The sequence below is a fragment of the Thunnus albacares genome, chromosome 17 (assembly GCF_914725855.1).
Source record: "Thunnus albacares chromosome 17, fThuAlb1.1, whole genome shotgun sequence".
Classification (NCBI taxonomy): Eukaryota; Metazoa; Chordata; class Actinopteri; order Scombriformes; family Scombridae; genus Thunnus; species Thunnus albacares.
In genome coordinates this window covers 2,482,129-2,497,658 of record NC_058122.1, presented here as the reverse complement: position 1 = coordinate 2,497,658, position 15,530 = coordinate 2,482,129, and the positions used below count along the sequence as shown (strand labels likewise).

Genomic DNA, 15,530 nt, shown 5'->3' with positions numbered 1-15,530 from the left:
ATTAAAGGACTTATGTCTCAGCAGGATTTGGAAAAACTTGTCCATGCATTTATCTTCAGTAGACTCGACTACTGTAACGGTGTCTTCACAGGTCTCCCTAAAAAATCGATCAGACAGCTGCCGCTGATTCAGAACGCTGCTGCTCGAGCAGCCAAGAAAGTGGATCATATCACCCCAGCTCTGAGATCTTTACACTGGCTTCCTGTCTGTCAAAGAATTGATTTCAAAATACTGCTGTTGATTTATAAAGCACTGAATGGTTTAGGGCCAAAATACATTTCTGATCTGCTGCTACGTTAGGAATCATCCAGACCTCTCAGGTCGTCTGGGACAGGCCTGCTTCCTGTCCCCAGAGTCAAAACTTCATGCTCAACACATTTAGAACAAACTCCTGGAAAACTGCAGGTCTGCTGCAACTGTCAGTTCTTTTTAAATCACAGCTGAAGACTTTTCTGTTTGTCGCTGCCTTTTATTAAACCGAATTTGACGGTTAATATCTTACACTGCAATGTAACTTTTATTCTCCTGTTTTATCTGTCTTATTCTATTTTAGCTTCTTTCTATTTCAAAATTTGACACTTTTTAATTGTATTTAAATGTCTCCTTACATTGTCTTGCGTTGCTTTTATATTCTGTCTTGATACCTTTTATGCTCTATGTAAAGAACTTTGAATTGCCTTGTTGTTTAAATGTGCTATAAAAATAAACTTGCCTCGCCTCGATAAGAATTTTTCTGGATAAGTAAATGAGAGAGCTTCATTTTGCTCTTTGACCTCTCTTTGCAGCAACTCGTGCTACGCAAGGCGCCACTGCAGATTGTAGCAATGGTCCATAAACTGTGTTACTTTTGCTTTCTTTTACAAGTTGCACAAAAGACCATTAAATACAATTATATAAGTCTGATTGAGCTGCAATAAAAACTCAATAAACTCAACAATACAGCTAAATGAAAGGTTAAAAGCTTGAGATTTTATGAAGTTGGAGAGAAAAACATGGACAAATAAAACCAAAACTTTTTTTTTCTTTTTTTTTACATCATTCTATTTCATGTTTGTGTCTGACTGAGTGAAATCATTTCATCAGTGTCTGACTGAGTGAAATCATTTCATCATGAATAATTCTCACTCTAACCAGCACTAACTGCACATCTGAAGGGTGCTGGACTCCAGATGGTTAACAGAAGTTAAAAAAAGGAATTATTCCTATATTTTTTTAATATTTCACCTTTTATGTATGCACATTGTATAAAACCTTATTGATGGATTTCCATGAACCCCACCAGCTCAATGTTCTTTAAGTGTTCTGTGACTGTTGAGGATGTGTTTATGTGCATTACAAAACATACTCTGGCTCAGGCTGGAACGGCTCCCATGGGTCTGTCACTTTGCTAACAATTTCCAGATGTTGTAACACAGTGTCTCCACAGGGCATCACTGTATAAATCTGTATATTCTGCTCTGACTGATGGCAGTGTTAGAAGTGGAGCACGGTCATTTCACTGCTATTTTACAGTCTGTGGCATTTATGTGAGCATTATAATTATCACATCTAATTTTCTCTTCATAAAAAAAGGTGGAGCTAACCAGACAAAAGAGCCAAAATATAACCATACTGCTCTAATAAATATATTTATATTAACCATGGGTCAAATCACTACGTGTAATGTGAAGGTGTTGTTCATGGTGAGAAACTTAGAGAGAATTATCACCAATTCTGCAGTTCACCTTAGAGAGCGGAGCTTCATTTCATTTTGTGGTTATTCTGCTGCCCAGGGAGAGGGAGAGGGAGAGGGAGAGGGAGAGGGAGAGGGAGAGAGAGAGAGAGAGAGAGAGAGAGAGAGAGACCAACAATTCTTAAACAAGTGCAAGTCACAGAGGAGCATGAAAGCCTTCACAGAAACATTTTATTTGACCTCTGAGGCAAAGAACCACTTACTATGTGACAGAAAGGGACACACACACACAAACAAACACTGAACCTTACATGCATCCATCCCATCTGCTGACTCTGTTCCCACGAAGTACAGTCTCTAGAGTGAAGTTGGATGTGTGTGTGTTTTTTTACCCTTGCTTTGATGGTCTGGTTTCAATTTCCTACCTCCTGGAAAAACAATGTTGAAGAGTGAGACCTACACATTTCTCTTTGTGTGTGTGTGTGTGTGTGTGTGTGTGTGTGTGTGTGTGAGTGTGTGTATTTTCAGTGACTCAAATTTCCATTCAGTCTGTATAACAATGTTTTTCTTTTAGTAGCATTAAGTAACCATAACCCTAACCCCAAAGCAGTGCTGAATAACACTAATATTATAAAATCAAAATATATAAATTCTTGTATGAAAGTTTTGAGAAATTTGTTAAAACTAGTGTGTGTGTGTATGTGTGCATGTATGCGCATTTCTATCCTTATTGGGACCATCTTTGGTATAAACATTGGGACCAATAGTCTTCATGGTCCCAATGCGGCAAAACGTCATTTCTGAGGTCCTGGTTAAGGTCACGGGTAAGGTGTGAATTGAGGTTAGGTTAAGGTTAGGGTTAGGCATGAATTGGTTATGGTTAGGGTTAGGGTTAGGCTGTACAAAATGAATGGACAAGGATAGCTGCACAAACTTGTGTGTTTGTGTGTGTGTGTGTGTTTGTGTTTGCAAAGGATCAGATGCAGACCTCTTCTTAAACAAATAATCTCTTCAACAACAACAAAGACAAAGTTCCTCTGAATTCTGCACTGTAGAAAGAATATACAAAATGAGTAAAACAACAATCAGATGTTCAGTAGTCCCAGCCTCGAGCCACATCAGAGAAGGATCCTACTTTGGACTGAATGTTCATATTCATCAGTGCACTCATTTACACATAGTTGACTGTACAGTGTGAGTTTACAATGTTTATGTCATAGTTTACATCACAGTGGTTCATCAGAGAAAAAAAGAAAGAAATGTGTCTTTTGCAGTGCCATTTGGATTAATTTTGACTTCACGCTAAATAATATTAGCTAGCATAAAAGCAGAAATGATTGAAGCCATTATGAAAAGATGATGGATGATAGCTCTTGAAATAGCTCTTTGTTGCTTGCAAAATCTCAAATTATAGATCACATTTCTCAAGATGACATCTTATGGTTTTGAAATCCCAGGCAACACAAATTCCATTACTCATGTTATAACTGTTGTTTCTGTTAGCCTAATAATAACTACATTTTTGGTCTATTTCAGCCATGACAAATGCTTTGTGGGATCAAACCACAGAAATCTTTAGCCACATTGACCTGCTAGGGGGTACTGGGGCAAAACTGCCTGTATTACTGTGTGATCCAAAAAAAACCAAAAAAACAAAATTAAAGCTGCAAGCAGTGTTGGTTGGGACCTCACACTCTGGCCCGTCGGGATCAGATCATTTTGCTTTTTAAAAATGAGGGATATTTATTACAAATGTGGTGTGCTTTTATTTTGAAAGATTGATTGACAGGATGAGAATTTTCTGCAGGGTGAGACATGTCTGTCTTGCTCACACCTGTGTCATCAAAATCATGCAAGTTTTGAGCCCATTCACTTGAATTTCAATTAGTAAATTGAAAACTCTCGATGAGTTTGTGTGTAAAACAAATTGTTTTCCTAATTTTCATCAAGTCTATTTTTAGAAAAGGAAAGACTTTTAACCTACATGACCTGGTGAAAGCTTGATTTGAATGGAGAGTGTGAGTGAACCCACACCTTTTTGAACATTAACTGCTTCCGCATAGTTTTAGATACAGACTTCATTTGAACTTTAAATGAGTCACAAGACTTTGACCTACAAATCTGGAATTTACATGTGTTTTCTATCTTTTATTGTTTTTAAGATATTAGAGTGTGAGTCTTTTCTTTTGATTTTATAATCAGTTATAATCAGAGTGTGTATTGCGGAATGTTTGGCAGCACTGAGGGAGTGACATCGCCAGGAGCAGCTGGAGAAGAGGATTTTGAGTATGCTTTTTGTCAAATCTCCTCATAAATCCCATTACTTTAGCCAAATCTTACATTAAAAATCATTCATTAGTAGGAAATTTCACGGTGAATCCATTGATACAGGTTTGAAAGTGGTCAGACTTATAGTTTAGATGTCAGAAGCCTCTGTTTGACACAAAGTTCATGCTCATAGATTGCCTCCCCATTGTTTTACATTGTAAGGTGTGATGTGGCACTGCAACTTTCAGGTCTTACAAAAATCCAAACCGTTCGAGTTATTACAAAGTTTTTAACAAATTTTTCACCAGACCTGATGTGTGTGCCAAATTTGGTGAGTTTTTGAGCATGTTTTGGGGGTCAAATTTAGGGTTTAAGTCCCGTAATAATAAAGAAAGAAAGAAAGAAAGAAAGAAAGAAAGAAAGAAAGAAAGAAAGAAAGAAAGAAAGAAACACACAAAAAACAAGGGCGAGGACCCTCTGCCTTTTGGGCTCGGTCCCTAATTAGAAATATGCAACATTAGTCTTAAAACTATTCAAAACAGGGCCTCAAGATTAGAAAATAAGGCAAGACCCACATTATCATGTCATTTGTATTTTGCTTTAGTGGTGCCTATTACCAATCTTTCTTTAAATCAATAAAATTACTACAGACCGGACCAAAATCTCATGTGCAGAGCCAAGCCAAAGATGAATACATCCTTCTAGCATGTATTGTGTGTGTATCAAAGCCTGATATGTCTTTATTCCTTTGTGGTGTAGAGATCCACTGTTGCCAAAAATATAACGAGCCACACTGTTCCACTTAATGACTCACACTGTTCCACTGTTTGACATGACCCTTCATTATCATAAACACAAACACTGCACATATCTGTAGTTTACTTTGACTTAATCCCACACACACCCTCCTGCTGCCAGAAATACCAACACCGTCCTGCTTCCAGAAATACTCACTAGAACACCAAATGTGGATTCATCCTCCACTGAAAATAGTCCCCAAGAAATGCATAATTTCCCCGTTTGACTGACATTTGTTAAAAACTACAGTGGCCAGCTGTTTTAGGAAGTTACAAGACATTTTCAAAAAATTACATGTTCAGAAAGAACCAAAGGGCATGGTGCTGGGGGTACGGGTGTTGGAACTAGAACTGAAATATCATTTGAATTATCATTGAAACCATACAATAGATTGATTCCCTACATTCTAGTCAGCCATACTGTATGCATCCATCAAGGCTACATTACCATCCGAAAGGCCCCAAGTTCACCGTGTAACAATTATTTTGTGATAATTTGAGTCATTGCAAATTTGTCTGGAAATATACTGTACAGCGCTAAAGCACAACATAAAGAAAAGCAAAAAAGAAAAAATTAAGGGCTTTAAGTTGTCTACTGTATTGCTACCTAGTCTTGCATTATGTTTACATGGTGCATACATTTGCATGTAATGAAATTAGAACCATGGAGAACAGAGGGGGGTAGCTTGTCTTTTTTGTGGAGTTACATGTTGGAACTATTTCCCCAGCGTCTTTGTGCAGTGTCTCCTGCTATAGCGCAGGATTGTGATATATAGTCTGTGAACAATTGGTCTGTACCTGCACAATGGTACCAAACCTGGCAACCTCACTGTGACGACAAGGCTCCAGGAGAAATTGTTCCAGCATATAACACCCCCTAAAACCACAAATTGTTGTGTTTATATTACTGTTTGTGTATTGACTAAACAAACCTGATACAACGTGAGAGAGTTAGAGTTCAGCTCTGTGCTGGACACACAGACATGACCATCTCAATCTCGGAGAGAAAGTGTATAACCATATTCCCAAAAATGTTGAACTATTCCTTTACTCAAATTCCTGCAGCTGTAAAACATGTGTAGCACAAATAATTTTCTGTCCCAAACTGCCTCTATAAACCTTGACATAAACTTCATGATGGATTGATTCGTAAGCCCAAGCACATCTCTGAGCTCATCAGGGCTCTGAAGCTGTTGCGTTTCAGTGCTCAATAAATCAGACCCAATCTTCAAACTTCATGACTCCCTCAAAGCCATGGTAGGTGAAGGGTTCCAGCGTGGGGCTACAGGTCTCTTCAGCAAGGCAGGCCATCCTGTTGTTGTCACAGCTTTCCTCACTGCCCGGGCTGAAGTACACCCCATCAGCAGAGTGGATGGACGGGTCATTGTCAAAGTAGTTGTGGGGTCGCAGCAGGACCCCACCCCCGTTGCCCACGGTTACCGTGTTAGGGATGTCCTCGGCATGAGGGATGTGGAGGAAGCCGGTGGTCACCCAGGCAACCAGGTCCTAGGGACACAGTTTCAAACAATCATGTAAATGTCTTTATTTACATCTCCTAAGGTTCATTACCATGTTTGTAGTTTTCTATGTTTTAACATGCAGATTCCATCTCAACACACCTCGTCTTCAATGCTTTCGTTGTCTTCGATGTACTTGCTGAAGTCAACAGCTGGATTCCAGATGTTGTTTTGATTGTACAGGCTGCTGCTAGTCTGCTCTAAGTCCTTCTGCTTGGTGATGGCAACCTTATACCTGCAGAGAGACAGACAGAAGAGACATCACCAGACAAGAATGTTAAATTTTACATCCAAATTCTTGTTCTACAATTTTTATGCAAAGCAACTACACTATGGTTAAGGTTAGGAAAAGATCATTGTTATGGCAAATAAATTATGGTGGAGGTATGGTTGGGGATAAGCAATGAAAATACTTGGTCATGATTAAATTACAGTAATCAAAAAAAAAAAACTAGGTCTCCTGCTGAAAGGGAATTACTGACTTTTGGCTGAGACTGAATAAAGAGTACTGCACTGAGAGGAGATGAAAGCAAACTACTTTCTCCTCGTCTATGAAAGTTAAAAATGATTTGGCTAAGGTCTTCAAGGGTAAAAACCATAACTGAAAAACCTGTCATTTGATTTTCAAGCGAAAGGTTAAAGTCTAATATCACTCCCACATTGAGGGCTGTTCTCATCAGGATGTGCTGAAACATACAGCAGTGTGTCGTCTGCATACAGGCGAAATTTAATGTCATATTTGCATAATATGTAACCCAGTGGCATCACATAAGTGGTCCCAATATTAATCCTTTAATTTAGCACATGCAAACTCCCATCAGGCAGTGTATGTAACTTCCTTCCTCCAAAGTACTTTGACTGGAGGAAATTGTCCCCACAGAAACAAAAACATACAGTCTGACTCCCGGACTTCCCTGTCCACAGGGGGGCTGATTGTTACTTTCAAGCCATGCTGCACAGTAAGTACTTACTGTAATTTTAACCTGAATAGTTTATAATAAACTCAATCCAAGAGTTGTATTCAATATTCATGTGAGTATCAGTAAAACACATTGTCAAACATTCTTTTCAATCATCAAGATGAAGAAATGCTTGCTATTATTAGCTTTTGAGGATCTAAGGTTTTTTGACTGTCCAGTCTCACCTGGCCCATGACATGGCCCTCTCCTCAGCCTGGCTCTCTGGGAGGTGGTCTCCAGTAAAGCTGAACACCTGCAGCCTGTAGGAGCGCTGGTGGCCCCAGCGGTTGGTCTTGTTGCTGGCGATGTGGAGGTAGCGAGGAGTCTTGGTGTCATAAGGCAGAGCTGCTTCCTGTAGAGGTGTCATACTGGACATTAGTCCCACAGCTAATGTTTCAAGAGTAACTTTGCTCGCCAGAGCACAGTTGGATTAGGAAAAGGTTGTCTCTGAGTGTGTCATAAATGGGCTCCTTGACAAGTTGTAACTTTAAAAAGACAGCTTTTGAGCTGTCTAATATCCTGCAATATTACCACAATGATAAAACATATCTAGTTATACAAGTGATTAATTAAAATCCTGCAGAATAAGGACTCCACCAGCATCTAACTGGACAGAAGTGACATATAATAATCAATTGTGACAATGACATATTCTCCTTGTAAAGTTGTTATAGCAACATGCTAGCAGACAGTTTCCTAGTTACACATCCAGAGAACAACAATGGTTTGATTTGAAGTCCAGATGATGAATGTAAGTCCAATATTCAATCTTCTTTTAATTCTGGTTTGGGCTCCACCAATTCTGAAATATTTGTGTGTTGCTGCTAAATGCTCCACTATGTTCACTGGCTAGTTGCTAGCTTTGTGTGTCTGCTGTTTGGTGCTGAACAGGTAGTGTACAGTGTAGGTTTATCTGAGCTTTTTCACTTAAAAAAGCTGCCTACTATTGCTGAAGGTTGACAGAACCAAAGGGTTTGGGCCAAAAAAACAAAACAATGAGATGAAAGAGAGAAAACATTCTACAGTTTAAAACTGAGGGGAACTGAAGAATTGGTGACAATTCTCTGTGGATTTGTTACTATGAGAGACTCTTTTCATGTTAGACTTTGTGATTTGATCGATTGTAGACACAAAAATATTGATTAATGTTGCTTTAACGTCTATGGCTCAAGTGTTGTGTCTTAGGCTGCTATCTTGCTTATTGTCAATGTGACTTCCTGCATCCGATGTAACATTGTGACATTGTAGCTTTATTCAACACAATCTAAAATGAAAGATTTTGATTGGCTATATGAAAACAGATCAGTCATTTAAAACAATGGATTGCATTAATATATATTCTACAATAAATTTTACAGCATTAAAGATTCACAACAGTTTTGGGAATTTTTTCTTTATTAAATGTATGCAACAGGTGCATCAAAATCTAATGAAATTAAACCTGTAGTGTAAGAGTGAAGTTTCTAATGTGTACAACAGATTCCTAAATTACAATTTTTTTTATTATAGATTGTTACTTTTACAATTGTCTAATAATAAAAGATGTACTCAGCGATTGTTGTGTTTTTTTAAAGGACATTAAAAGACAAAATACCTGTGCTAATTGCACAGGTATTTTGGAATAAACTCCTTCATTACAGAGGCAATTCATAAATATGACAGGCAGTGGTGGACTCAAAAAATGTAAGGGGCACCTGATACATTCAATAGGCCCTGATCAGCAGAGAACAACGATGCATGTTTGGTAAAAAGGCTACATTCTTAATTAAGATTAACAACATAACCCCCTGAGTCCACCAGTGATGACAGGGATAATAAAATTGTACCAGTTGGTCAATATCCAACTATGCTGTCCAGTCATCAGGATAATTAATGCTTCTCAGAACAATCATAATATCCATCAGATGTCCAAAATGCTATAAAAATAACACTGGGAGGCATTCTGGTGTCTAAGCAGAGAACATTTTATGCTCTCTCCACACTGTAAAGGCTTGAATGGTTCATAATTTTGTTCCCCAATGTTGCTTATTCCTGTTACTATCATCTAAATACTGTCAACTGAATGCAAGCGAACATATAAAGGAAGTGAATGAACGTAAAGGCAGACCTGTTCTGTTTTTAGTTGCTTCTCCACCAGCTGAGGGATCATGGCGTAGTGATCAGACATCCATGGCAGCGACACATTGACATACTCCATGTCTTTCGTCTGGAACATATTCTTCACTCCTGGAGAGGAAAACAGGCAAAATGTTGGGAATCATAATTGTTTTTATGTTTCTAAGCCAACAATGGTGGCTAAGCCAAAAGAGACCAATACTAGGCAATTTGGTGTCAGTTACTTTCCATTTTTACATAAATTTAAAGCTGCACTATTCAATATGTGTACGTTTTCAATGGGCCACATGACTACATGTAATGTGACAAACCCACAGAGAATTATCACCAAGTCTGCAGTTCCCCTCAGCTCTACAGAGCTTTTTAGAGACTTAATTATCTTGGTTTTATGGCTGCAACTTTACTGTTTTGGTTCAGACTGTGTAGTCTGACAATTAGACATTGGTTTACATATTTCTGCATATCTGTTCTCTCAGTAATTTCAAATGAAACCACAATGGACACACAGCCATGCTTTGTGATGAATGATTGTTCATCTTTCCTCTTCAAAGCCTGGACATCAAAGGCATCACTTCCCTTTTTCCACAAATATTTGGGGTCTTAGTTATCTCATCAGCTACTGATAACAGGCTAAGGAGTATCTGGTTTTTAGACTACAGCAGCCACAGGGCTTTAGACCTGCATGAGAAATCAAATGAATACACTCAGCTGTGTGGTAAAAAAAAAAAAAAAAAATCGGCGGTACTTTGGGTGCCTCTTATAGGTGAGCAGGGATCTCTGAATCTTCCTTGGCTGAGTTAAAGCTAAAGTTAAGCTATTTTTTTACTAACCATAAGACTCACTTTATATTCTACACTATCTGTGCTTTGCTGTAAAACTACCATACCATGTTGCCATGGTCGGATTAACCTTTTACAGGGACGTGGGGCAAAACTTTGCTGTTGGGCCCCTTGTGATGTACTCTGTTGCTTTTCAGCTCCCACTAAAGTGTATACAGCAGACTTTATTTAGGTTTATGTTAAATGTATTATAGTATTAAAAGTTAAGGTACTAATTATGCAGAATGGCTCCTGTTAGCATGTTATACTATTATACATTCCTTATATTGTTGTTATTATTATTATTACTAATGCATTAATGTGTAAGTAGAATTTTAATAATGTAGTTACTACAATAACTACTTCATATACTGTTGACTAGTTTAATCAATAGCAATGCATCATGTTTTATGAGCTGATCATGTGTTTTCTATACACAGTCTTTATCTTAAGTAGTAACTATAGCTTAGAGATAAATGTAGCTAAGTAAAAAGTACAGTATTTTACACCAAAATGTAGTGAAGTAGAAATACAAGGTAGCATACTATGGAGACAGACAAAACTCCATGCATGCACTGAATGGGACACAGCAAGCAGCAGCCAGAGATGTGAGAAAAAATAGGCTGAAAAGTAATTTTAGACTGGCACATGTCCCATAGCAGACGCCTAGAATTGTGTGTGTATTAAAAATTATTATTATTGAACATGTTACAAAATTGTTGCCTAAATAAAACATGTTCCATAATCAGAAACAGGGCCATAGCTTCCATTAGGCCACTGAGGTGAAATTGTTGGTATTTTTCCTGTAAATGTGGGGTTTTTTGCACTCAGAGAGCTTACAATGTCATTTTTAAAAAATTTACAGTGAAACACTTGGTAGATATTTTAGACTTTATATGTTTAAATTTGGTGACTTTAAAGTTATAACTGTTAAGATTTTTGTTAATGCAAACCCTGTCTTTGATACTATTTATATATAAGCAATAGCCATTGAATGTAATGTAATTCTGTAATTAATTTTCTATATAGTGTGGTGAACACCACATAGAGACATGGACATAATCCACTACAGTGTTGTTATATTATGTTAAAATAAGGACAAAATTCACCACAGTAATGTTCTAGTGTGTTATAGGGGCGAGTGCTCTTTTAGAGTTGGTTGCAGGTGTGACGTGAGTTGCTGTGACGCAATGTTTATGCGTCTGTTGGTGTCAGTTTGGTGTATAAATGATAATACGCTTTATGTTTTATAGTGGAAACAAGTCTCATGGCTCCTTTGTTCCCATCAACTCCTACAATAGTAGATTTTATTGCTAGTGGCAGATTCTGCCATTCCCACTCTGGATTTGCCTTCACACGCACATGATAATGCAGTGTTACAGTTTGAAATTTGACTGTTTACTGCTAATGCTAACCCAGTATTAAGTGTTAAGGAAAATAAATGACACACTTTGTGCTCTTCACTTGAAACAAGTCTCATGGCTCCTTTGTTCCCATCAACTCCTACATTGGTGACCGTGTTTTGTTTTTGGGCGTTTCCCAAGACTTTCTGTTGTTTTACAAACATGACGATGCCTTCAGCACTGATGGACAGCATGCTAGCTCTCCTGGGAAATCACAGGCCGTGCTTCCTTTTCATTAAACTGTTCCTGCAACATCTGCCAACGCAGGTACGGGCAGCTGTAGCTAACACAGTAAGTTGCAGATTGCCGTGCCCTGGCCAAGGAGGCTGATACATTTTTCACCACAGGTCAGCAACGCTGCACAGCTGTGCTGGGCCCCACCCACATCAACTCATCGCAGCCTGGGGACACAGTGGCTATCGCTGTGGCAGCCCACTAACAGCAACCCACAGGCCTGCGCTATTACCATGCGTGGTAAGGACCCAAAGCTAAGAGGTGCTGCTCCCTGTGCAACTTCAGTGCGTTAGTGCTCATTAGTGCCACGAGTGTCGGGCGCACATGTAGCTTGTTCATCTTCTGACACTAACTATGGACGGTGACTTTCAGTTCGCTCACATGTGCACTCAGTGGTTCCAGTAAGAGCTGCACACCTCCAACTCCTCAGTAAGGTATCCAATTTTACTGTGTTCTGCTATTGCTAACTACTTGTGCTGTGTACAGCATAAAATCAGATTGATTTTGTTATTATTATGATTTCTTTATTAAAACATTGTGAGTTGGTTTGGTTACTGTAAACAGATACACCAGCTGCTGTTCTGTATTTCCAACAGAGTAGCTGCTCAACCAGCGTTTGCTGTCATATTAAATGACACTTGCTGTTGCCATAACTAACCATGAGTGTCGCCAAATTACCCAGGATTGAAATCTTAAGGATTCCAAAGTTAAGGCCAAAAAGTCCATCTAGATCTTCTTATTGGGACATGAATTTACAGACAGTGTAATTGAACTGAATGGTAACTCTTTATTTTACAGGTCCCTTAATTTTATACTAATTTCCTTGAAATTTTCTGAGATTTTCTGAGTTAGAAGATATTAGAACATTTTACAGAGAGGGTGGTGCAATTTGGTACAAATTATAAGAAAAAATAGGAAGTGTTAAGTCGGTTGGGTTGGTATGGTAAGTACCCACTCATTATATTTGGGTTCATATGTAGCTGTTAATTTGACAAATTTCTTAAATAATTATACTCTTGGCAATTGTTTTACTGACAGACAATACTTAATTTTTAGTACGTTTTGTGTGTCAAATTATTTATTAGCATATTAGGTTTTTCCAATAATGTGTAACTGTTAATGCTTGGGACATTTCTTTGAAAGGGTTGTATAATTTGGTAGTACACAGAAATTTTCTACACAAAACTACTCACTAAAAACAAAATATTTTATGTCAGTTAAAGAATTGTTAGAATATAATTTATTAAGAATTGTGCAAACTAACTTTATGACCCACATATAATGAATTGGTACTCACCAACTAAACCAGCTTACCTCTTTTTTTTAATGTTTTTTTTTCTTATAATTTGTACCAAATTGCACCACCCTCTCTGTAAAATGTCCTACGAAAATTATCATTAAATACCTGCAAATTACTCAGAAAATTCCAGAAAAAATGCATAAAACTAAAGGACCTATAAGAATAAGCGAACTGAGTAAATAAAATAAAAATATCAAATTAATTAAAACATTTAGAGACTTTATTCTTGGTGTCTGGTCAAATTTCCATACCGCCCATAACCACATTATTTCTAACATTTCGTTGAAATGCACTGACAGGCGCGTCAATGAATTTCTATACATGAACATATAAATGTAATCAGAATTTTCTTTATTTGAGTTTTTGTTTTCACAATATAACGCAGGTCTGTATTGCCCTCCATCCAGCAGCAGTCAGGTTATGTACTGTACTCACCCAACACGTCCAGGTCCACTTTGAAGTTGATGAAGTGGGTGTGGATGTTCCCCAGGACATTTTCTGCCACCTGGTGTCCGTACTTGAGACTACCCTCCATCATGTAAGAAGAGGAGATATATCCAGTGGCGTGCACCTTGGCCTCCACTGATCCGCTCTGATAGAAGATGAAATCCCACATGTAGTCATAGTTACCTATAGCTGTGATGGTCCTGAACACCAGGGCGCTGTTCACCATTCCTCCATAACTGTTGTGGAAGAAGTCAGAGAAGTGCCTCCGCAGGGGCTGACCCATGTTGTGCTCAAAGATGCAGATCGAATTCTTAAACCTGATCGGGATAGGGGCATCTATGTAGCGGTATGTGTCCACGTAGGTGGCTTCGTAGGGGCAATCCACGCCACGGACCAGTTCGTGTGCGAAACGTCCTATCCCGATGCTCGAGTCCACAAACTTGGTGAGCATCATCCCAGGCGTCACTGAACCGTACACTGACATGGCCTCCTGCACGCTCAGCTCGTAGACTATCCTCTCGCCCTTGAAGCGCACATCAAACACCCGCATGCCCGTGACAGAGCTCAACCCGAAGGCGAAGCTCCAGTCCAGATACAGGACGTGGTTGTTGCTGACGCTGTAGCGCTGGCCCTCTGCGTAAAACTGCTGCGGGCCGAGCTGCAGAGACTCGTGTCTGGGTTTCAGTGAACCATGGTCAGCCGGCTCCTTGTAAGGTATTTTCTTAACAGACCCAGCATCATATTTCTGTCGAAGTTCTTCTACTGTGTCGAAGTATTGGCCGTTATAAAGCAGCTTCTCCACTCTCCAGTCGGATGCGTTAACGCTCCCATGGTTGACCAGTACTTCAAAGCCCACCGGGTGGATGTACATGCCACTCATATCCCTGAGGAAAGATACCCAGGTCTTCCTGTCCCCAGATCGGACTCCGCGGGGCATCTGCTCAAACGCGTTCAGACTCTTGTCCACACTCAAGTCGAAGCTTTCTTTCAGGAGCTTCCCTAGCTCGGGGAAGATTTTCTCCTCAAAAAACTTGAAAAGCAAGGCGTACTCCCCGATGGTGACCGTGCGTGCATTGATAGGGAGCTCCGTCTTGTACCTCTCCTTGGTGACATCTTTGTGGTATGTCGGCTTGGGGAGAGGACCCACCACGTACTCTATGATGTGGCCCTTGGCGCCGTGGAAGACAACCACCGTGGCCTCTCGCACCGGCTTGGAGCTTTTCCCGTCCAAATAAGCCAGCGCGTCCGCCTTCTTAGGCAGAGAGAGGTCTATTAAAAACAAGAAATTTTCCGACGGTTTGGTGATCTGATTGGTGGATATGTCCAAGTCTGTCTGCTTGAGCATGTACTCCTGGACCTGCAAGTACTCCTCCCGGGTGAGGTCAGCGAACACGCCGCTGCGCTCGTCGTGTTTGCCCCGCAGTGGTTGGACACGGTGAGCAGAACATTTGGGCGCCCTGTTGGTGTGGATGCAGATCAGGACGATGTTGAGAATGATGGAGAAGAGGACAAAGAGGATGAGCGTCCATTTCACAAGAGAGTTCATCTTCGTTTCATTACGCACTGACTTGGAGGAAGAGAGGAAAGGAATGGGAGGCGCGACCCTCAAATCTTCTGTTTCCCACCCATCTCTACATGGATCCTATACCCCTCTGCCCCTCCCTCCTCCTTTGAATGGCCAGTTATGAAACTACTCCAGCCTCTCTGCAACCACACATGCCAGCGGGACTGTTTTACGCACACTGACTATTTTACGCGCTACAGTATTTATTTGTCTAATAATCATCATAGATGCTTTCAAGAGCAATAACAAAAGAAGGTTATGTGAGCATTCTTGCACATTCAACAAAAAACCCCAAACCTCTCAGTCAATTGAAATACAAGTTGAAACACACACACATTCCATACATGTAGACATAATGCTATAACCACGAAAAAAATAAAATAGGCACACATTTCCTATTTTTCAAGACCAAAAGTATGACTACCCCACCTTCTTT

General features: G+C 39.5%; 1 protein-coding gene across 1 annotated transcript; it reads right to left on the bottom strand.

The window, feature by feature from the left end:
- Positions 1 to 4,515: 4,515 nt before the first annotated feature.
- On the bottom strand, positions 4,516 to 15,192 carry aoc2 (amine oxidase copper containing 2). Its single transcript, XM_044331189.1, has 5 exons — positions 13,519 to 15,192; positions 9,321 to 9,439; positions 7,399 to 7,565; positions 6,357 to 6,489; positions 4,516 to 6,243 (listed from the first exon to the last, which is right to left on the bottom strand). The coding sequence occupies exons 1-5, from the start codon at positions 15,074 to 15,076 to the stop codon at positions 5,953 to 5,955; spliced, it is 2,268 nt and encodes a 755-aa protein (XP_044187124.1). The 5' UTR covers positions 15,077 to 15,192; the 3' UTR covers positions 4,516 to 5,952.
- Between the last annotated feature and the right edge of the window lie 338 nt (positions 15,193 to 15,530).

Coding starts and splice junctions, on each gene's coding strand:
- aoc2 (XM_044331189.1), bottom strand. CDS start 15,076: ATGAACTCTCTTGTGAAATGGACGCTCATCCTCTTTGTCCTCTTCTCC. Junction 7,566..9,320: donor AGCAACTAAAAACAGAACAG/GTCTGCCTTTAC, acceptor ACACCTCTACAG/GAAGCAGCTCTGCCTTATGA. Junction 6,244..6,356: donor ACGAAAGCATTGAAGACGAG/GTGTGTTGAGAT, acceptor CTGTGTCCCTAG/GACCTGGTTGCCTGGGTGAC.